The sequence below is a fragment of the Salvia hispanica genome, chromosome 5 (genome assembly GCF_023119035.1).
Source record: "Salvia hispanica cultivar TCC Black 2014 chromosome 5, UniMelb_Shisp_WGS_1.0, whole genome shotgun sequence".
NCBI classification, from domain to species: Eukaryota; Viridiplantae; Streptophyta; class Magnoliopsida; order Lamiales; family Lamiaceae; genus Salvia; species Salvia hispanica.
Genome location: NC_062969.1, coordinates 27097123 through 27118858, shown reverse-complemented (window position 1 = coordinate 27118858; position 21736 = coordinate 27097123). Strand labels below are relative to the sequence as shown.

Genomic DNA, 21736 nt, shown 5'->3' with positions numbered 1-21736 from the left:
TCCCGCAAAATTCCCAATGGTAAAAGGGCCTCAAGTCCAAGCTGCACGCAATAACATGTACTGTACTACAAATTTAATCAACTAATGTATGCTCATATCTGCGCAACGCCGAGAAACATATGTAACATTGTTCACAAATGATAAGAAGAGTCTGTTAATTGTAAAATTTTAGATGAATCTTCTATAAGCTAGATGGAGTCGAACATTTCTGTACACATATTGAAAACAAATAAAAGGTGGGAGAAAAGAATATGTATACTAGGGTACCTCAAAGGCTAAGTTAATATACATTGTGTGGTTCTATGACAAAAGGTGTCAATTTTGGAGGACAAATGAGCCCTCGATCCGTTTCTCTGTGAATTGGGGAGGGATAGTTAAAGAGGAGAATGGGTCACTAAAACTTGATGCCGGAGCAGGTTTAAACTCGTATGGACCACCCTTTACGCCCCAAACCTGGAAATGAAATGAAAGAGGGGATCCAGGTGAAACAAATGTGTTATATATGTCGAAAAGATAATTTCAAAGAAACAATATAGCTGAAACTCACTTGATTTCCCTCGTAATCATAGCCTCTGTCGGACGTGTGTATTTCGCTGTTTTTCAATACTGTAAGTTCAGAGGTACAATATGATGCTCCATTCTGCAGTATATAAAAAACATGCTCAGAAAGGAAATTACTAAATTGGTAACTTTCAGGGAATGGAGGGCGATGTTGATGTGAGGCAGTGAAGAATGAAAAGGTGGGCATACCCATGTATTAGGAAACCCATCTGCAGGAGTTGAGCCTTCATATAAACAACGCTTTCCTCTATCGCAGCGCTTGAGATATATGGTAGTCAAATGCTCTGCAATATCCTGCATTAAAGTTTCAATATTTGATGTTTTAAAGCTTGCCAATCCATAACAAAGGTGACCAAATATCTAATGCCTGAATCAGTAACTGAGAAACCAGAAAAATAAAATAACATAACTGATGCACAAACAGTACCTTCTAGTTTTAACTACTAAAGCTCACCAGAGACGAGCATTCTGCCATATATATACATATAAAGGAATGCTACCCTAGACACACCGGGACAGACACCAATATGTGCACATAGTGTAGAGTAGTGATTAAAATGTCATCAATGCACTAAGTACTCACAAGCTTCCCAGACTGCGTCTGTAGGCTAACATTACACTGACACACTCACACACACACATATTTATACACACACATAATTAGATACATATGAATGACCTTCAAGGGTAGTTAAAAGCAGAAAAATACAGATAATAAGAGTGTATGTGGCATAATAATTTTTACATGTAAAAGGACAATTTAGGCTTTACAATTCTACTTTATACAAGCTAATCTGAAATTTGAAAATGCTCAAACTGTTGAATGCAAGTAAAAAATCGAAATTTCTGTTTATTTAAGCTTGAGTATGCACTCACTTAATGGAAATAGACTAAAGTTTATCACTTAGCCTTGATATGGATGTTCTTCTCTTAACCCACGTTTACCTTGAGACCTAGGATTGATAAATGAAAATAGTCCAAGCTAATCCACTATAGTTTGAAGGATTTATTAATTTTTCACTTGTTTGACCATCTTATCGTTCAACTAGTCAATCTTATGCATTATCAATCTATCCAATCACTCAAAGAAAACACCCTCTAGGGACATTTAAATATAATATAGGTTAATCCATTGTTTACCAAGATAGATTGAAAACTTGGGATATCCTGATCACCTTGATAATAATTTGCTAGATTCATATCCTCTTGAAAGGGGTGGGATTGGAGAAATCCTTGTGATGAGGATAAAAAATACTCAATTATGTATATTATCAATCTTGAATAGTAAACACGCCCTACGGAGTTATTCCGATGCTGCATGAAAAACTACAACAAGAGTCTTACAATTAAAAGAATCTAAGCCTCAGGGTCTTGTGGCAAAAGATGTTCACATGTTGAAAATAAGAAGGTCCTCATTACACTTCTCTAATAGGGTGTTTTTTAAAGAAAGTGTTACATAAACTCTTACTACTATTATCTCAAGCCTTTGCTGCAGGTATCTAACCTGCACACTAGGAGCATAAGTGACCACATCACTTCATCCACTATTTCTAGAACTCTGGAGCTTGTGTTGCTTAACCACTATTTCTATAACTCTGAAGAAAGTGTTTTTTACTTGACTCCGAAGCTTGTGTTGCTTATCCAAAATGGAATTTATGCTACCTTACACAATCCTTACTCTTTCCCACAACACAATGAGGCAGCTCTTGGATGGACTAAAGGGAATCAAATATGAACCGAGAATATAGCAGCAGATGACTGAAGTTGTAAGAATATTGGAGTATGGTTTTCCATAGGGTGTACCTAGTATGTTGTTATCTTATGTTTGATTTGTATATACTCCTTGTCCACCAAGAAAGGAAACTGGTTATATTCTCCTAACAAAGACAGATATTGAGAGGTACACAATAATATTTTGCAATATTTGACGCCACCTACAATTTTCTCTCTAAACTTCATGTGTCCCAAAAGTTATAGTTTCCGCTAACAATGTAGCAGTTACCACAATTTGCAACGAGCAACTATTGAGACAAAAGTCAAACCCACCTATCAGTACGTGGTGAATTAACTACCCTACAGTGCCATTTCAGCTATAAAATGCCATTCTCTAATTGCAGTATTGCACTAAGTTGTACTTGGTTTCCTTCAATAAATTTGCAGCTCTGTTTATTCAATCAAAAGCATCTCTATCTCCTCTCGCGGAGAGGAAGATCTATATCCGGCATATTCTTATTAAATGACGAAAATATAATAAGACTGCTTTTCTCTCTCATTAGACAAGTTATTCCAGATGAGACCTTTTGAACCTGATGAGCTAAAGTTAGATGCACCTAATTATGAAGAATGATTTTACATCAAAGAAACAAGTAAATAGATGAATTTGTGTAGATTGTAGAATGATTTTACACTATCGAACATAACACACAAGCCAGTAAAGATGGTCACTAAGACTAACAGAGGGGGACTACAACAAAAATTCATATGAATATGGTACACTTTGTCAGATCCAGATATAGCTTCAATCAGTCTAATATGTAATCGCACTTACACCAATTACTTCTTCAGGCTGTGGCCTTTGATCCCTCGACCGATCACAAAAATTCCTGTACTCCTCTGAGTCCCGGATAGCGTAAGTACTCATCTATCCAAAGGGAAGGGGTAATTTAATGAACATCAAATAAGAAATACTCTGTAGCAGCTTATAAAAGCAGATAGATGAAAATAAAATTACGCACTAGGCCTAACCTCAACATCACATTTCATCTCCTTTGAGCAAGGCTTTACCATGAAAAATCTCTGCATCGAGATTTCTGTTAGAATAGTTAATTAGTAGAAAGATATGCAACATATCCAAACTGACAAAACATTCATATTTTCATCAGTGAGAATGTTCATTTCTATATGGGATGAATTCCCAGGATGGTCGCTAGACAAAATGCTGCCAAAACATAGACATCAACAAGATCTAAGGTTCAAACTTTCAAAGTAGTTTGATCAAGTACCTGTCGAAAAGGTTTGTGAGGAGTTCTCCAGAATGCCTGTCACAAAGTAATCTATTGAAAATCTTGAAGATAAAGAAATCTTGCAAAGTTAAACACATCCAATACAATATTGACATATTCAACCTGTTCAAAGTACAAAACTCTTGAACCGTCAACCATTTCTGCTGCTGGACATGAGAGCCATCTAGAAATAACACAGAAAAGTGTAAAATCATTCTACAATCTACACAAATTCATCTATTTAAACAACAAAATAAAGGAACACTTATGCTCAGTATAATCAACAAACCAATAATTCAGTACAGGTAAAGAATCCTCGGAAACACGCGACACTGACATACACTCCTCCGCAGCTCGGAATTAGACTATAATTTACCCTAATTTCTTACACCAACAATCCTTAGACATTATATTCCATACACTAATCATCACCTCGTGCAATCAATCCCATTCCAAAGCAGATAACCGAAGACGAAGCAACAGAAAATCACCTCAAATTGAAATAGTTGTCCGGGTCCCTCGAAGCCTGCTCCCTTGAAAACTAGCAATCCAAAATAAAAATAAAAATCAAAATCAAAATCAAAACAAACAAGTTGAATTTTGGAAAATTGAATAGAAAAGTAACCTTCTCGCCGGCGAGTGAGTCGGCGACGATGCGCGCATGGTCCCAACGGGTGGTGGACTTAGTGAGGCGCTTCAGCAACAACGCTCCGCCCATTAAGACCAGAGTCTTGAGCACTACTCCGCGGGCTTTGGTCCATCCGTTGGAGCCCGAGTCCGAGCTGGTGCACATGCTGGGTGTCGCTCGCTCTGCACTATCTGAATCAATCATTGATTCTTCTTCTTTTTGGGGGAAAAGTTAAGGGATTTTTTTAATTGATTTTGCTACATGTTGTGGCTGGCGTTGCACTTAGGGTTATCATAACTAGTATTTTCTTTTTCAATATATAATTAGATAAAATTAATTTGGGGCTTCTATAAAATACTGTCATCCATTTCCTTTTTGTTAGGTTTTTATTTAGATCCTAAAATCAAATTGATGAATAAGAAGCTTGAGCAAGTTTTGAAATGTTACAAAATGTTTCTAGTAACATTATCTATCTAGTATCATAAATATCAAAATTAGGAATAGTTTGTTAGTATTCATTAACACAAATATATTCACCGTTATGCCATATCAATATAATAAAATTCAAAATTTTCATGAATTTTATTATCTAAACTTTCATTTGCTACTAAATTAAATTGTTGGTGTGTAATTTGAGCTCATAAAATAGTAGTAATGTATATTGATTAATCAAGTGTAATTAAAATTTTAAGTTACAAGAACTCAACGGTTATCTTTTGAATTGAAGTAGCTTAATGGCATAAGCATAAGCGCCGGAGAAACCACAAATGCAGGTTTCTTAGACAGACTTCTCCGATGTAAGTCCTCTCCCTTCTCTCGCCTAGGTAGGGCGTGGGAGAAGGAGAAAATGCAGTTGATTTGAAGAAATTTTAACGGTATACATCCCAAATTGAGGAATAATTGTTCAATGCACCCTCTTTGTTTCTTTGTTTGCTAGCACAATGGTTTTATGATGTCAACCTTGTCAATGTTTAAGTTATTTGATTAATTTATGGGCACAGATTATCAGAAAAATAAACATGCGAATAACAATTTCAGTTGAAAGTTAATCGAAGCTGGTGAAACTGATACAGAAGCTAGAGATAAACAGCAGTGGCATCAGAGGAAATTAGAACTGAGTTAAATAAACCCAATCAGGAATCTCTCTCATCAAAGTCAAACCATACGTTGATTGACGAAGAAGAGGTGCGTCTCCTTGTTCTCGAAACAGTAAACAGGGGCCTGCCAATTGGGATCATCAAGCACTTTCCCAACCTCAAATGTCATCACATGTGCCCTCGTTCCTACAGATTACACACAATCACCTCATCAAAGATTTCTAATTCATGTGTGTAATTGGGGGAAAATGGAAACACAAATAGGGTTCTTACCGGAGGAGATGAAAGTCCAGGAAACGGGCCTCTTGGTGTCGACATCTTCATAATAGCGGATGAAATCGACCTTCTCCCACACATTGCAAACGAATCCGTCAATGCGCTCTTGGCCGGTGTAGGCTGCGCCGTCGAGAAAATTAGGGCGGAGAATCCCCACCGGAAAATGCACGATTTTGCACTCCTTGTTGGCGTCCAGCGTGTAGTAGAAGGAGGTGCCGTTGTTCCACTCCAAATCGTAGACCTTCTTCCCGAGCTGGTGCTGGATGATGTTGAAGTTGCGGCCGTTAGGCCAGTCGTACCAGAGGTCCGTCACTTGCAGCCCGCTGCTGCTGTTGATATACAGGATCGAGTGGAATTGGAGCGGCCATGGCGATGGCGATGGTGATTGTAGCGGCGACGCAGCTGCGCGAGTTGACAAGAGAGAGAGAAGGGAGAGGGAGAGGGAGAGATTGGGATAAATGCGGATTTTCTCCGCCATTTTCGACTGTGGATGAGATTTCGCGGTGACCGAATAAATACTCGTTGCAGTCCCCACACCTTTTTTTTTTTTCCCACAGTGCTATACTACTCCTATAGTATTTTATTAATATTTTAATAATTTCTACTCAGACACTCGAAGTAAAAATAATAAGCTTTTATACTTCCTCCGTTCCATAGTAATAGAGGAAAAACTTTTCGTCACGAAAATTAAGAAAAATTGTGTTAGGTGAGTTAAGTAAAAAGAGAATAAAGTGGAAAATGAAAAAGGTATAGAGATGAAGAGAGAAAAAAGTAAGAGAGAGTAAAATAAGCGTGGAAAAATGTAAAAGGGAAATGACTCTATTACTATGAAATGAACGAAAATGAAAAAAATGCTCCTATTACTATGAAACGGAGGGTGTAGTACTAATACTAATTAAATGGTGGACTGAGGAGAGTATTAACCTTCTTACAAATGAGTGTATTGTGCAAATATATTTTAGTCCCTTAAGCGACCTAGTATTTGGCGTCTTTGTGAAGCCAAAAACCCAAATTTGACTATCACTAACAAGATATAATGTCTGACTATCGAACTAAAATGGAGTAAGTTTATTATTTGATAACACATGATCTTTGCATATATAAAAGCCGTTTGAGCTTTATTTTTAATATTTAAGAATATTTGGCTAAATTTTAAATATTTTAGAAATAAAATTGGCCGTAACCAATAAAGTTGCATTTTCTTTTAAAGTAATTAATACAAATTGAACTATGACGTGTAACTGTCAGAATTGTATTTGTGATCGGATTATTACTTCTATTAATTCTTTATGAATATTTAATAATAATTCCGTTTGTCATTGCTGCATAATTCGTTGTTATTTGTAAAATGAACTAAAAATAAGCAATGGAAGTATGGAACGGTTACACAGCTACACTAATTAGAAATTTGTAACAGCTCCATTATTTAGATTTGTATTGACAATAATTAGAATAGCTTCTTCATATATTAGGCCTATAAATATATTAGTTTATTTCTCATTACCATATTACCTACTCCGGTTGCATTATTAAATTTTCAGCAATTTTTTTTCTAATAGGATTTTTACTTTTCACCAATAGTAATACTTTAATATTCATATATTCACATTCCTTCATTTCTTCATCAGTCATGGCATGTTGTCTTTAGGTTTGGACATAAAAAAACGCGAATGTCGTCAATTTGGGATGTGTTTTCATGACCATATGGTATGTATTTTGTTATTTCTTATTTTATTTAATTTTTTATTACTTATCAAAAACCATTATTGTTACTCTTTTTTCCGCACATGGCATTAGTATTCAAGGAACATTTTTCCACAATTTTAATTTCTATAATATTGCACTCAAGTCCTAAGAGCACTCCCAATGGTTTGGGGATAAACTCCCTTATTTCTCCCTAACTCCTGCCACATCAGCGCCACATCAGCACCAAAATTTATCCCCAGTTTTTAGCCAACTTTTAGCCAACCTCTGCAATGGTTTCTCCCTTATTTCTCCCTTATTTCTCCCTAACTCAACATTTCATTTTTACATCATCACTAATTTAATTGTTTTATTTTTATATATAATAAAGCTAGCTTATTTAATTTATAAGATAAAATAAATAATAGTAATAAAGTTCGTTGTATTAAACACGGGTACACATTACAACGAAGAAAATTAAAAAAAAAAAGTACACGAATGGAAAAAAAAATCAAAAAAAAAATTCAAAGAAAAAAAAATTCAAGGGCGGTGGGCGCGGTTTCTATTTGCCCACAATTCTTCGATGATATCGTGTTGTAGTGCTTGATGGGCCTCCTTCTGGTGTATGTCCATGAACGCCTGGAACCGTTCATGTTCGTTGTGCGGTACACCCTGGCGGGCGGACTCGGTTGAGACACCGTGACTCGATGATGCAACACTTGGGTCGTTGGTGACGTCGAGGATGCCTTCGTGTTCATCATCGATGATCATGTTATGCATGATGATGCACGCATACATGATATCGGCAATATCCCCCTGGTAGAAAAAGCGCGTCGGGCCCTTTACCAGTGCAAATCGCGATTGGAGCACCCCAAATGCCCTCTCCACATCCTTGCGCGCAGACTCTTGCGCTCGGGCAAAATACCTTCTTCTATCTCCGAGTGGGCATCGATCGTCTTCGAAACACGGGCCATTGCGGATAGATGCCGTCGGCCAGGTAGTACCCATGTTATGCACATTGCCATTGGCCGTGAATTCGATGGAGGGGCCTAACCGTTGATCCGCTCGTTGAAAAGGGGCGAGGAATTGAGAACATTTAGGTCGTTGTTCGGCCCGGCTATACCAAAATAAGCATGCCAAATCCAAAGCCGTTGGTCGGCAACGGCTTCAAGAATGATGGTGGGATGCGCAGCTCCCCACAGTGGCCGGCGATAGCCCGGCGTTAAAACGCCGCTTGGCGTAAAATCGGTAGGAATTTCGCCGAAAAATCGCCGAACTCCTCCCAATGGCCGGCGATAAGTCGGCGATATCCGGCGAAAAATCGCCGGATTTTCGCCGTCGCCATTGGGAGTGCTCTAAAGCTTAGTTTATTTAAAATAAAGAGATAGGGAAGATATTTATCTTGCCGAAATGTAGGAACTGAAGAAGAATTCGCTGGAAAGAAAGATGAAGAATATGAATAGTGCGGCGCATTAAAGGAGCATATAACTCATGTGTATGGTTGTATGTCTAGTTTTGTTATTATGGATGCTTTTCATTAATTTAATTTAATTTAATTCTTTATTTGTTTAATGGGTAATATTTATGTTTTTTAAGAGTATTTGTATAATGTTATTATTATTATTTTATCGCCCCATATTGTTTTTTTAATGCATATAAACTCATGTGTATGGTTGTACATCTAGATTTGTTATTAATGCATGAAGCATTATTTTAATTTAATTTAATTCTTTATTTGTTTAATGAGTTATTTTTAATTCATTTAAACTAATTTTATTTAATTCTTTATTTGTTTAATGTTATTGGATTTGCCGATAGTAATTTTATTTAGTGTTTTTTACATAATTCATCTCAATAGATTTAATATTTTTAATATTTTATTTGTCTAAAATTTTATTGAATAATGTTTATTAATTATTGTTTATTAGTGAACTATAAAGCAAATTAAGATATGTGCATCACACAAGTGGTACACCAGTTTATTTTAAGATCTTTTTAATTCAGTCTTTTTCTACAATGATGTAAAACGGTCAAATAATGAAGTTAGTATAAAATGAATAAAACAAACTAAAAATGAAATATATCATTTGCAGGATTTGTTTTATCCACTAGATAAAAAATCTTATCTAGATGCCTAAGTATAGACTCTAGTTTGGTTTTTAAAATTAGAATATGCATTTAAAATAACAGAATAGAAATAAACCGATGAACTTAAATCATACTCTCTTCAACCATTACATCGAAAGAAAGGATGGTGCGGTGGGATATCCCACCCTTCGATTATTTAATTTTTTTCATTCCCTATTTTATTTATAGGAGTACATAAGAAGAAAGACTAAGTCTAATAGTTCAATTCAAATTTTTTCCCTTATTCTTCTGAAATCAAATTTTATGCAATGAGATTTCCTCACACAATATATATAGAGTTCCTATCTGCTGCTCAAGACACCTTGAACTTGTGAAGCTACTGGTTTCCAGAAATAGGGCTGTCTCGACCCTTCTTGAAATCATCCCAGCCTCTCACCCAAGACTGACCAGGCGTAGCACGAGTTCCTGGTGCAGCATGATTCTCAAGATTGCTCGTCACCTTTTGCCACACAGCAATGAATACCTAACACAGATAACGAATTTGGTAAATGAACAATCTATTGGAAAGCATGAAGAGAAAAAGAAAAGAAAAACAGTTAGCTCGGTCTAAACTTCCTCATCTTACAGGATTTACTTTCACTGCCTCAGGGGGTTCCTCCTGGCTGGTCAGCCACTTCCACAGATCGGGATTTTCCTGTAGAGGATAAAGAACAGATATGATTAAGCAAGAAGAGAAGTGCTAGCTACCACAAGTAATCTTCAGAAGGCCAAATGCGGACTTTTGAGCTAGTTGGGGCAAGTTTTCTAAAACATGAAACACATTTTTTGTACCTTTCATAAGACCAAACAGTTACAAACATGGACAGATAAATCTACATCCCTGAAATGAAATCTATAGTGGCTTTCAGCCTTGGGAGACATTCTTGGAACTTCAACAAATTACAGATGGCATTCAGTTGATGGGGTTAAGCAGATGTTAAAAGGGGAGCCATGGTCTTTGAATGACAAGCAAATCAATTGTCTATTCTTATATTCTCAGCAAGTCAGATGGGATGAAGGTAGGAAGGAGGATGAGGTTAAAGTGAGCATCACTGTGACTTCTGACTACCATTGAAGGAGTCTTCTTCTCATGTAATAACTTGCAGCAAGAGAAGCTTTGGCTAGAGTTAGAGCAGTTATTGGGAGACTTTGCTGATATCTTTGAAGAGCCAAAATCTTTTCTGCCTCAGAGACTACATGACCATAGGATCACCTTGATAGAATGAAGGATCTGAGCCAGTATATATACGGCCATATAAGTACGCTGCCTCACAAAAAAATGCAATTGAAGGAATGATCAAAGAGATGCTAGAAGCTGGAGTGATCAGGCATAGCTATAGCCATTATGAACGTCCTACTGTGCTAGTTAAGATGATGAATCTGACCTAGAGGATGTGTGTGTGGATTACAGAGCCCTATTACTCACTGTTCAGGATAAAATATCCTATTTCTGTTATAGAAGATCTACTGGAAGAGGTGGGGAGTGCTACAAGGTTTTCAAAGATTGGTCTCAGATCTGGGTACTGGCAGGTGAGGATGGCCCGTGAAGATAAACCCAAAACCACTTTTAAATCTCATAAAAGTCATTATGAATTCATGGTGATTCCCTTTGTACTTACATATGCCCCAACAACCTTCCAGAATTTGATGAACTCCATATTCAGATCATTTGTGAGGAAATTCTTCTTGGTCTTCTTTAATGACATTCTAATATATAGTGGTAGCCAAGAAGAGAATATTCCACACCTCAAAATTTTCTCACAACTAATTAGGGATAATAAGCTTTTTGCTAAGAAGTCTATGTGTAACTTTGGCAGCTGCTTATATAAGCCGAGAGATGGGCTGCAGAACGGCATTCATTTTCATGTTTATTGTGTGAGCTTAGATCATTTCGAGAGTCAGGAGATTCTCCATTGAATGTATTGAGGGTTATCGTTCCTATTGTTTTAATTTATCGTTGTTATTAAGTTCTATCAATTTAGGTCCTATTTTTGCTGCTGATTTTTGTGTGAAAGAGTGATCACGAGAGTATCATATCATATCATAAATTCATAATCCATAATGAAAAGTGTAACTGAAAGAAATTTTGGAACATGATACTCAAGCAAATCATATTAGGGGAAAACTCAGAATATAGCAGGCTAACATTTCCCTTTATGATCAGGCAACAAATCAAGAAAGGTAGTAAAGTAGAGAATCAATTGTTTTACCAAGTCAAGGAGATGAACTAGGGATTTAATTCCATTTTCATCAAGAGAATGAATGTGAGCTTCCACCCATTTCCCCAGAATCAAGTCCAGCTCAAGGTACCCCCTTTGTTTACTCCTATACAGCAACCTAAACATTTTCCATAGGCAGAAAATTACATATTAAAAAAAAAAAAAAAAAAAAAAAAAAAAAAAAAAAAAAAAAAAAAAAAAACTAAAGTAGAAGAAAAGAAGAGAAGTTGTAGAAGAAAAGAAGAGAAGTTGGAATATGATCGCAGGCGAAAAACAAAAATGAAGAAACCTGTTAAACAAGCGCCTTTTGCTTTCTTCATCGGAAAGATCGATATTAAGGGAATTGGCGCTTCCATCTGAGTAGAAACGGGCGAAGGAACCCAAAATAGGCCTAAAAGCATTCCAAAAGTTAAATAATTAAAAAAAGATATAAAAAATCAATAAGAAGAAGATGAAAGGAAATTGCAGTTACCTGTGAAGAGTTTGGGGGTTGGGGAGCGGCGAATTGGAGCTGAGGATGCGAGGGACGGTGGAGAACAGGATTCTTCTCAAACTCCCCATATCGGTCACTGAAAACTAATCAATAGTGATTAGTTATCAAATTTTGGTTGAAGAAGAGGAGAGGATGAATTGATATCTGGACAAAATTCTTCGACGTATGAGGCTTGCTGGCCCCTAATTGAATTGTGCTAATTTAGAAATTGATGGGCTGGTCCAATGAATTAGCCATTGATTATTTGTTATTCAACCACCTTACCTATTTTTAGATTTGATACTTGACATACTTCTGCCATAATTTTTGCGTTTTGAATAAAAATGGTCTCTCATTTTTTTTATATTGTTTTTGGTATCTCGTCACTAAAATATTCTTTCTGAATGAACCTCCAACTCCGACGAAGGAATCTCTCTCTGCTTTCCTTCTTTCGTTTTTCTTTTTTTTTTTCCGACTGGATTTAATTTTTTCTTAGCAATGTGTTCTATATTTACAAGATAGAGTTTTGTATCATGTGCCAACAGTGTAATTTTAGATGTTTGGTCTACTAGTTAAAGGCCCGAGAAATGACCATGGCCTGTCGCATCAGCGTTCATCTCTTACCTCTATACTCAGTTCACTCTCCCATCTCCTACCATGGATTCCGGCAATAGGAGTGACTTCCGCGACCACCGTAACTCCTCAATCAATTGAGTTTGCAATTTGCATGAAGATTAGGAGGCTATGGTTTTGATTATGAATTGTCGTGAATGAGTTGATTGGTTGTTAGTTGGAGTCAATGAGTTGAATGATTGTTGGAAGTTAAAATTGAATTGAATTATTTCATACAAAAAATATCAATGGGCATACCCACACTCCATTATAATAACATTTAGACTGAACTATGCAAATAGTCTCTGATCTTGTCAAAAAATACATGATCCCTAAAAAAATTTTATATCCTTTTTGATTCATTTAGACTAAAATAACCCTAAGCACTAATAATGTATATATTTGATGTCTGAGGACATATTAGACCTTTCAGTTTAAAAAAATACTGCAATTTATTTTGAATTGCAAATCTTAAGAGTCGTAGGATTCCTTCTCTCTCTACCAACACTAAAACTCCATAGATTTATTACCGTATATGTTTCTTTCTTTGTTTTGAGATTTTCAAAGAAAATGGTGAACACCACTATAGAATTCACGCTTCAATATACGGAGGATTTGAAAAAGGTCAATTTAATTTTGAAAATGGATGTGTATGTCGTCGTTTACAAGACTAAAACACCGGTCGATCACGGCGGCGACGCCAATCCCACCTGGAATTTCCCGATGAAGTTCGCCGGCGGTCGAGGAGCTCCTTAAGCAACAGACTCATCGGCCGCCTCGTGCTGGACTTCAATATCAAGTCTTGTCGTGCCTTAAGCAACAGACTCATAGGCCAAGTTCATGTCCCTGTTAAGGATCTTCTTGGTTTTCCGACTAAGGCACGCGCCGCCACTGCCAAGAATTTCATCAATCAAATTAGTTTTTATCAATCAAATATTTTTCCCATCATTGGGTCTTCACCAAAAGTATTAGCACAAACTTGTTGAACTACTAACAAGGTCATAAAGGATCACCTACCACAGTTCCTCCTCCATCTCCTAATACATACACACAAGCACGTGTGATGGACCCACCATCATTTATCATTGATGGACCCACCATCGGGGAGAGTTGGAGAGAGAGAGGGAGGCATGGAAATACTGTACAAAAACTAAATGAAATGTCCAAAAAATTTGCACAACCGAATAGGTACCGAAAATGTTATTTTGAGAGACTGAAAATACCCTCCATGTCATTTAGGAGATTTTTCAAATATAGAAGGGTATAAAAGACCTGCAGGTATCAAAAATGTAATTTCTAGGGACCAAAAATGATATAAATTTTTTTTAGGAACCATTGATGTATTTTTTGACAAGATCAGGGACTATTAGCGTAGTTCACTCTATCATTTAAATGTAGTGTAAAAGAACAAATATCATATACAGATGCGTACTATAAATATCATTTCTGATATCCACATCATATGTGTAAATAGTACAGTACCAAAAGTATATTGTCTTGAATACTACTCCCTTCGTCCCACAAAAGATGTCACACTTGTGGGACGACACGAGATTTTAGGAGGTTTTGTTTTGTGCGTTAAAAGGAGAGAGAAAATATAATTTTTATATTCATGTGAGTGAGAACTTTTTTCAAAAAAGGAAATGTGACATCTTTTGTGGGACAAACTAAAAAGGAAAGTGTGACATCTTTTGTGGGACGGAGGGAGTAATATTCATGTGAGTGAAAACTTTTTTCAGAAAAGGAAATGTGACATCTTTTGTGGGACAAACTAAAAAGGAAAGTGTGACATCTTTTGTGAGACGGAGAGAGTACGATACATTATTTTCTCTCTTACTTTACTCTCTCTCCACTTTAACTATTTAGACTCTCTCTTACATTTTTTTTGTAAAATGCAAAGATCGAGTACTAGTTTAAATTTACAATTGATTGGAATTTTGTTTAGCAATTGTGTACTAGTTTAAATTTACAATTGATTGGAATTTTGTTTAGCAATTGTCTTTGCCGTTGTAGCATAAATATCCAGGGTCACATGTCAACATTTACCGCTGTCTTATGGAGAACCGAGAAAGGATGAACGATTGTTCTCTAAAAGATATGACAAAGTATGGGATAAAGGAATTTAGGGGGAAGAACGACTTCGGATTATGGAGATGTAATATATGTAAATGAATAGATAAGCTGTTGTAAAAGCAAATCATAATCATCTTGTCACGTGGAACACATCTGCTGAAGTTACTGAAGCAAGCAGTATAGGCCAAACTCACCAAAATAAAACCTCAATAAATTTGTTTCGACATATTTCAAATTTGAGCCTATCAAAATGCAAAACAAAATATTAGTATCAAAAACAAAACAAAAAATGACCTTGCTTCCCTTGTTGTAATTGACTGTTGTTCCAGCATCAAAATCAGAAAAACAAAGCTACCAGTTCTAAGTCTACTGATGCAAAGGAATCTTGATTTCAATAGTAAGAAGATCAGAAAAGATGCAGATAAACCATGTTGCTCTTGCTTCTTCTCCCAACTCTTCCCATAATCAAACCAGCCAGCAAAATTCCACTCCTATGTTGCCTGTTTCCCTGAATGCTAAACTTGGAAACTGGTGCAACAGAAATGTGGTCCACAGAACACCATCTTGTGCCTCAGAAATTGATCTCACGCCTCTCGGAGAAGAACTTGCCAGTTACAAACTGATCGGGAAGCAAGGCGAGCCACACGGCAGTGTCAGCCCCTTCCTCAATGCTAATGTGTCCGGCCCAACTAGTCATAGCGGTCCTCACCCACCCGGGGCAGTAGCAATTTATGTATATCTTTTCGCCTTCTGGACGACTAGCAAACTCCCTCGCCATCAGCCTCGTGTAAGTGTTAACCGCCAGTTTGGACAAAGAATAGTCTGTGAATACATGAGGCCAGCCACCTTCTTTCCAAGTCCCATCCTCTGCTTGTTTCAAGAAGGTAGTCATCACTTCATCAATCAATTCCTCAGACAGCAACTCGTCCTTTTCTAGCTTTTTTCTTATTTCAGCATTCTCAATTCTCTGCACAATACAAAAGAATGAAGGCCATTTCAGAAATTCAGAATCACAATGTCTTCGTTTGACCCCTGAAGAATGCACAAGTATAAACACCACAAATTGAAGTGACAACCAGATATAGCAGAGATGCTATGTTCGAATACTTTCTATAAAAGTAGGGATAATATTCGACACCATGAAAATCAGTTACAAGCATGAATACGTGTATAAAGTTTAAGAAGCTTAGGATGCCACTTACATTTCTCCGGCCACTCAATCTTCCCAATTTGGAACTGACATTTACAATCCGAGCACCAGGTTCCGAAGGCCTCATAAGAGGAACCATTGCTTTAATCATATTTTTAGTTCCATAATAGTTGGTCTGAATAACTTGTTCAGCATTTTCCACAGAGTTATCTGATCCAGCATTGTAATTCACTCCAGCATTGTTTATCTACGAATTCTCACACCATCAATGAAAAAAAAAAAACAACTAATCAGAAACAATAATGCTACTATTTGACATTTCAGTGCTTGATATCATTTCATCATCTAAACACCCCAATCTAACAATGGTAGAGTAGTTAAGGGAGAGAGGCACAATACCAATACATCTACGCCACCATATTCTTCCTTGACCCATTGAACAAAGGATTCAATTGATGCAGGGTCAACGATGTCCAATTGGTGAAACACTACATTCAAACCTCCTTCCTGCAACACCTTTGCTGCTTCTTGTCCAACACCAGTCTCGCGTGATGTGAGAATGACTGTGATCCCGTGCAACGCGAGCTGGTGCACGATCTCAAACCCGATCCCCCTATTCGCACCCGTCACCACAGCTATAGTTTCCGAGGTCCACCATCTGCACAATAAATAGAAACACACAAATTATGATCAATATTATACTCTACATAGATGTAATAGAGAATTGAAAAGTAAAGCAAACAAAGGTATCTGATTTAAGCCCTAGTTAATGTAGCATTAAATTGAGCTAAAAATTGGGAATGTGAATACCTTTGATGATCGGAGTAAGGGATGGTACGGAGGAGAGAGATCTCTTGGCGCCTCTTTTCCTTTTTCTCTTTTGCCTTTTCTTTCTTATCCATAATAACTACTGGAGATCGATTCTCGTTTTTTCTGATTTTTTCTTCTTTGAGTTATGCGTGTAGAGAGAGAAATGGAGAAAATATGGTATTTGTGTTGTTTTCCGGGAAAATTGGAGGGAGCCAAACTCGGGTCTCATGTTTGAACAATCATATGCCACGTGGCAACTCATTTCTAATATTTAACATGATTTTTTTTGCATATTAACATGAAAATTATAAACTCATTATAATCTTGGACTGTTCAAATGTTTTTACTTTAACTTCATCATCTTTATATTCACTATTCACGGATCCTACGATATTTATTTTTCATCTTATATTCTATTCCCTCTGTTCCATAGTAGTAGAGTCATTTTACCATTTTAGTATGTTCCATAGTAATAGAGTCATTTTCCGTAAAAATCAACACATTTTTTCACACCTATTTTACTCTCTCTTACTTTATTCTCTCTTCATATCTCTACCTTTTTCATTTTCCATTTTACTCTCTCTTTACTTAACTCACCTAACACAATTTTTCTTAATTTCCGTGCCGAAAAGAAACGTCTCCATTACTATGGAACGAAGAGAGTATATTTTATAATTTTCTTGGACAGTACTATCAGCTAAATATCGTATCAACATTATACATGAACTTTATCTCATATTTCAAACATTTTCATTAGTGAAAATGTGATTAATATAATCAAGATACGTTAGATAGGTTTTCAATTTGTTATAGATTTTCAATTTGTGGAATGAATTACAATAATAATTCCAATAATTGGAGTCACCCATCCCTACACAAAAATGATGGGGAATTTATTAAATTTCTTTCATTTGAACTACAATATATACACTCCTAATTGTCAAAATAAACAAACAGAGTCTCGATTGATAATGATATATATATCCAATAGAAGGAGACGATGTGTAACTCTGCAAGTGCAGGAAAAGATAAAATGACAGTAATTAATCCAACTCAAGCATACATTAATTCAACAAACATATCCCAATATAATAGGATATCATACACTAAACAAAGTAGGGAAACAAACTAAGAGAAAATTAGAAAAAGCCTGGAAGAAAGGCATCACCTTCCCTTTGCCTCTATTGACTTGCCTTGAGTGAGAGAAAGAAGAGTGTAAATGTGTGAGATTCATAACACATATACACTCATCACTCTCCATTGTCACCATCTAATTTCTTCTTCTTCCTCCTCCTCCTCATGTTGTGTTTCTTGATATGGTTTTGTTGTTGTGGGAAATCCTAGTAGGTGTGTGGATATATATAAATAACTTTGTGGTTGTAATCACCGGAATCATATTAGATTCTTTCTTAGTATTATTAATTGTGTGTTAATCCACGTCTCATAGCAACTAGTATTTGCTAGCACTTAAATAATTCACAATGATTATTTTATTTTGATTAATTGGTTAATGGTGTCATGGTCCCCTACCCCTCTCCCCTTTCTCTGGTTAGTCAATATGATTATATAATACTAAAACGTCGCACTTATCCACTACTACACGAATACTTTTTTGTTCGATTAAATCACATTAAGAGATGGGTCTCATTCCTTCATGTGGAATAAAGTTAAGAAAAAGCTATTTGGATTTATCGACTATCGAGGGAAATAAAGGGGAAGATAACACGTCTTTAAAATGTTTTGTACTATTGTATGGAATGCATTATTCTGGATAATTACATCTTTTATTCCACCATCAACATTGTTCTTACGTTCATTTTAAAAACTAGATTTGTCCTTAAGTTTTTAAACAATTGTTTAAAGGACGAAATTGGCAATTTTTCTCTTTTTTATTTTATTTTTAAAATTATTCCAATGGTTTCCTTTAATGTTGTTAGGGTTTTGTACCACTTATAAATCAGACAATTGTCTTTTTTGAAGTCAGACTAGATATTGAAAGAATTACTTATAAGATTTCTAGAAACTAGGATTTCCTTAAAAATTTTGTTAATCGTTCTATCTCGTGGTCGATTGTCATCATTTTATGTTTAGTACATGATTGTTTTTCGGTCCATAAGTCTTTTCCTATAGAGCCTCTTGTCATCGAGACATAATTTTAGTCTTGTGAAATATTTAGTGAATTATTGTTTTCTTTAAGATATATAGAAAATTTTTATTGTCAAGTTATGGAGATTAATTATTGGTTTCATTAAATGTTATTTCTAAGCACCATGGAAGTAACTTTAGTGATTTAAACAAATGGTTGGAGGTGTTAGTACGTGTAAGTATGAAAATTTGAGAACAAGATTCGATCAAATTAATGATGATGAGTTGGGTCGGTTTGGTGGATTTTTAGGATATGTCTGTTTTGCTTGATCCGATGAGTTTTGAGTGGAGCCAAATGAATGACTCGAAAGCAAGTATGGTGACAACCATCTCACATGGATTCAAAATTGGTAATGAAAGTCTATAATAAAGTGGTTATTAGTTTATATTCTTGAGCATATCGACACTCTTTATCCTTCAGGGACATAGTACATTCACAAAGCACCGCAAGTTTGTGGACACCTCATTCTCAACTTATAATGAGAATCCAAATCAAGTATAAAGATGAGATTGTGTGGAGTGGGGGCATTAGATTTATCCTACACCCTCTTCATGGACCTAACTCTCAAATAAATTACGACTAATAGATGACAAATCTATTTATCTATCATATTGTTTAAAGATGGTTTAGACTATCATAGACTTTATATTAACATATGTGGTAAGATAAAAAGATGGATTTGTTTTTCTCCACATCTTTTGGCGCGCAGGACTCGAGATGAGTTTTGCTGATCTTCTAAATTAATTCTCCTGAACTTTCGTCAAATTCCGATTTTGTATATCAGTTTTAAAACCCACTGATGAACGAGAATCTTGATTCGATCAAATGTAAACGACACAAAGAATTAACGTGGTTCGATCCACAAAAGGATCTACATCCACGGACGAAGGATGGGACGATTTTATTCCACAAACACAATCAAAGAACAAATTACAACAGCTCACAATTCCTCAAGCTAACTACTCAATCGAAGAACACAGCTCGATTGTGAAAACTCACTTAGCTAACTAATCTTGAATTGTAACTGAGATACAGAGAAGAACTACTCTAGAAACCCCTAATTTCACAGATTATATACCGTAGGAGAAAAAGGGGAAAACTCTCTCAACTGATGTAACTAAATGAGCTGCTTAGCTTACTTCAACAAACTCTCTGACTTGGGCCCTAAGTCTGGGCTTGTTGCTATGGGCCGAATAAAATGGATCAGTCACTCTAGACCCAACAAAACTCCACCTTGACTGCATCCATGAACCATCTCCACCTTCATCTAAGTACCCTCATCTTCGAGCAATCAAGTTAACCAAGTCTAAGCAATGCTCAAACTTGGCACTTGGTAGAGCCTTTGTCATCATATCTGCTGTGTTTTCTGATGTGTGAACCTTTCTCACAGTCACCACACCTTTTCCAATCTCATCTCTCACAAAGTGCAGCTTTATATCAATATGCTTACTTCTCTCGTGAAAAGTTTGATGCTTGGCCAAACTTATAGCGCTGTTGTTGTCACAAAGTATTGTCACTGCCTCTTGAACCACCCCAAAGTCTCCCAATATCCCCTTCAACCATTTGACCTCTTTGACTGCCTCTGCCATAGAAATATACTCTGCTTCGGTTGTGGAGAGGGCAACCACTGATTGAAGATTGGACTTCCAACTAATGGCAGTCCCAAAAAGCTTGAATATATATGCAGACTGAGACTTTCTACTATCAATGTTGGCTGCATAGTCTGCATCACAATACCCAATAAGACCATCTTCACCATCCTTTGTGCAAAACAACAACCCAAGATCCTGTGTGCCCACTAGATACTTCATTATCCACTTCAGAGCTTGCCAATGTTCGTTACCTGGATCAGCCATAAATCTGCTAGTCAAACTGATAGCATGTGACAAGTCAGGCCTTGTACACAACATCATGTACATTATACTCTCTACAATGCTTGCATAAGGGATCTTAGACATCTGTTTCCTTTCCATCTCAGATGATGGCTTCTGACTGGTAGAAAGCTTGAAATGTTGGCTTGTTGGAGTTGATACCTTCCTTGAATCGATCATCTGGAATTTGCCAACATCTTCTTGATGTAGCTGTGTTGTACCAGCCACAACTTTCTAGCACTTCTCTCTCTAATGATATCCATGCCTAGAATTCTTTTGGCATTCCCCAGATCCTTCATTTCAAAAGCTTCTTCCAAATCTCTCTTTACTCGATTGATTTCAGCCTTGCTTGGTCCTGCCACAAGCATATCATCTACATAAAGTAGTAAGTAGGCAACAACAGTACCCCCCTTGTATCTTATATATACACAGTTGTCAAAGGCTGATTTTCTGAACCCCGTTATTTCCATCTGCTTGTCAAAAGTCAGATACCATTGCCTGCTGCTCTGTTTGAGCCCATATAGGCTCCTTTTTAAACAACAAACCTTATCTTCATCTCCTGGCTTAATAAAACCTTGTGGCTGCTCCATGTATATAGTCTCTTCCAACTCACCATGCAAGAAGGCTGTCTTGACATCCAATTGTTGAAGCTCCCAGTTGTTCTTGGCCACAAGTGCAAGTAGGATTCGGATAGAACTGTGTTTAACTACAGGTGAGAAGACTTCAGTGTAGTCAACACCTTCCTCTTGAGTGAAACCTCTTGCAACTAGCCTTGCCTTGAATCTGACATTATCATTTTCAGAAGCCTCCACCTTCTTCTTGTAAATCCACTTACAAGATATTGGCCTCTGCTGAATCTGTGACCTCAAAACAAGAACCCATTATGCTTGTCTTTGCTTCCTACGGCCTCTTTGTATGTACTAGGCTCAGAAATCTCCAACTCCTCAGCAACACATAGAGCATAGTAGACAAAATCAGCATCCATGTATCTAGCAGGTGGCCTAATGTC

At 36.6% G+C, this 21736-nt stretch overlaps 5 protein-coding genes across 5 annotated transcripts; all 5 read right to left on the bottom strand.

The window, feature by feature from the left end:
• Positions 1–138: 138 nt before the first annotated feature.
• LOC125189153 (chromophore lyase CRL, chloroplastic) lies at positions 139–4459 on the bottom strand. Its single transcript, XM_048086399.1, has 9 exons — positions 4189–4459; positions 4055–4104; positions 3687–3747; positions 3564–3599; positions 3307–3357; positions 3110–3202; positions 751–855; positions 548–640; positions 139–453 (listed from the first exon to the last, which is right to left on the bottom strand). The coding sequence occupies exons 1-9, from the start codon at positions 4393–4395 to the stop codon at positions 316–318; spliced, it is 834 nt and encodes a 277-aa protein (XP_047942356.1). The 5' UTR covers positions 4396–4459; the 3' UTR covers positions 139–315.
• Positions 4460–5193: 734 nt separating this feature from the next.
• On the bottom strand, positions 5194–6073 carry LOC125187350 (uncharacterized protein At4g14100-like). Its single transcript, XM_048083920.1, has 2 exons — positions 5562–6073; positions 5194–5474 (listed from the first exon to the last, which is right to left on the bottom strand). Exons 1-2 carry the CDS (start codon positions 6040–6042, stop codon positions 5347–5349), a joined length of 609 nt encoding a protein of 202 aa, XP_047939877.1. The 5' UTR covers positions 6043–6073; the 3' UTR covers positions 5194–5346.
• A 3366-nt stretch (positions 6074–9439) lies between these two features.
• LOC125186605 (succinate dehydrogenase assembly factor 2, mitochondrial) lies at positions 9440–12309 on the bottom strand. The gene is made up of 5 exons (XM_048083002.1): positions 12066–12309; positions 11883–11984; positions 11585–11711; positions 9961–10029; positions 9440–9858 (listed from the first exon to the last, which is right to left on the bottom strand). Exons 1-5 carry the CDS (start codon positions 12152–12154, stop codon positions 9712–9714), a joined length of 534 nt encoding a protein of 177 aa, XP_047938959.1. The 5' UTR covers positions 12155–12309; the 3' UTR covers positions 9440–9711.
• A 2621-nt stretch (positions 12310–14930) lies between these two features.
• Positions 14931–17213, bottom strand: LOC125187635 ((+)-neomenthol dehydrogenase). The gene is made up of 4 exons (XM_048084257.1): positions 16711–17213; positions 16300–16558; positions 15953–16147; positions 14931–15717 (listed from the first exon to the last, which is right to left on the bottom strand). The coding sequence occupies exons 1-4, from the start codon at positions 16800–16802 to the stop codon at positions 15322–15324; spliced, it is 942 nt and encodes a 313-aa protein (XP_047940214.1). The 5' UTR covers positions 16803–17213; the 3' UTR covers positions 14931–15321.
• Positions 17214–20133: 2920 nt separating this feature from the next.
• LOC125189736 (secreted RxLR effector protein 161-like) lies at positions 20134–20907 on the bottom strand. Its single transcript, XM_048086977.1, has one exon. The coding sequence runs from the start codon at positions 20905–20907 to the stop codon at positions 20134–20136; it is 774 nt and encodes a 257-aa protein (XP_047942934.1).
• Between the last annotated feature and the right edge of the window lie 829 nt (positions 20908–21736).

Coding starts and splice junctions, on each gene's coding strand:
- LOC125186605 (XM_048083002.1), bottom strand. CDS start 12,154: ATGGGGAGTTTGAGAAGAATCCTGTTCTCCACCGTCCCTCGCATCCTC. Junction 11,985..12,065: donor AACCCCCAAACTCTTCACAG/GTAACTGCAATT, acceptor GAATGCTTTTAG/GCCTATTTTGGGTTCCTTCG. Junction 10,030..11,584: donor TAGTTCATCTCCTTGACTTG/GTAAAACAATTG, acceptor TATCCTCTACAG/GAAAATCCCGATCTGTGGAA.
- LOC125189736 (XM_048086977.1), bottom strand. CDS start 20,907: ATGATCGATTCAAGGAAGGTATCAACTCCAACAAGCCAACATTTCAAG.
- LOC125187635 (XM_048084257.1), bottom strand. CDS start 16,802: ATGGATAAGAAAGAAAAGGCAAAAGAGAAAAAGGAAAAGAGGCGCCAA. Junction 16,559..16,710: donor CCTTACTCCGATCATCAAAG/GTATTCACATTC, acceptor TTTATTGTGCAG/ATGGTGGACCTCGGAAACTA. Junction 15,718..15,952: donor GATTGAGTGGCCGGAGAAAT/GTAAGTGGCATC, acceptor TGTATTGTGCAG/AGAATTGAGAATGCTGAAAT.
- LOC125189153 (XM_048086399.1), bottom strand. CDS start 4,395: ATGATTGATTCAGATAGTGCAGAGCGAGCGACACCCAGCATGTGCACC. Junction 4,105..4,188: donor ACTCACTCGCCGGCGAGAAG/GTTACTTTTCTA, acceptor TTGGATTGCTAG/TTTTCAAGGGAGCAGGCTTC. Junction 3,203..3,306: donor AGATGAAATGTGATGTTGAG/GTTAGGCCTAGT, acceptor CCCTTTGGATAG/ATGAGTACTTACGCTATCCG.
- LOC125187350 (XM_048083920.1), bottom strand. CDS start 6,042: ATGGCGGAGAAAATCCGCATTTATCCCAATCTCTCCCTCTCCCTCTCC. Junction 5,475..5,561: donor CTGGACTTTCATCTCCTCCG/GTAAGAACCCTA, acceptor TGTAATCTGTAG/GAACGAGGGCACATGTGATG.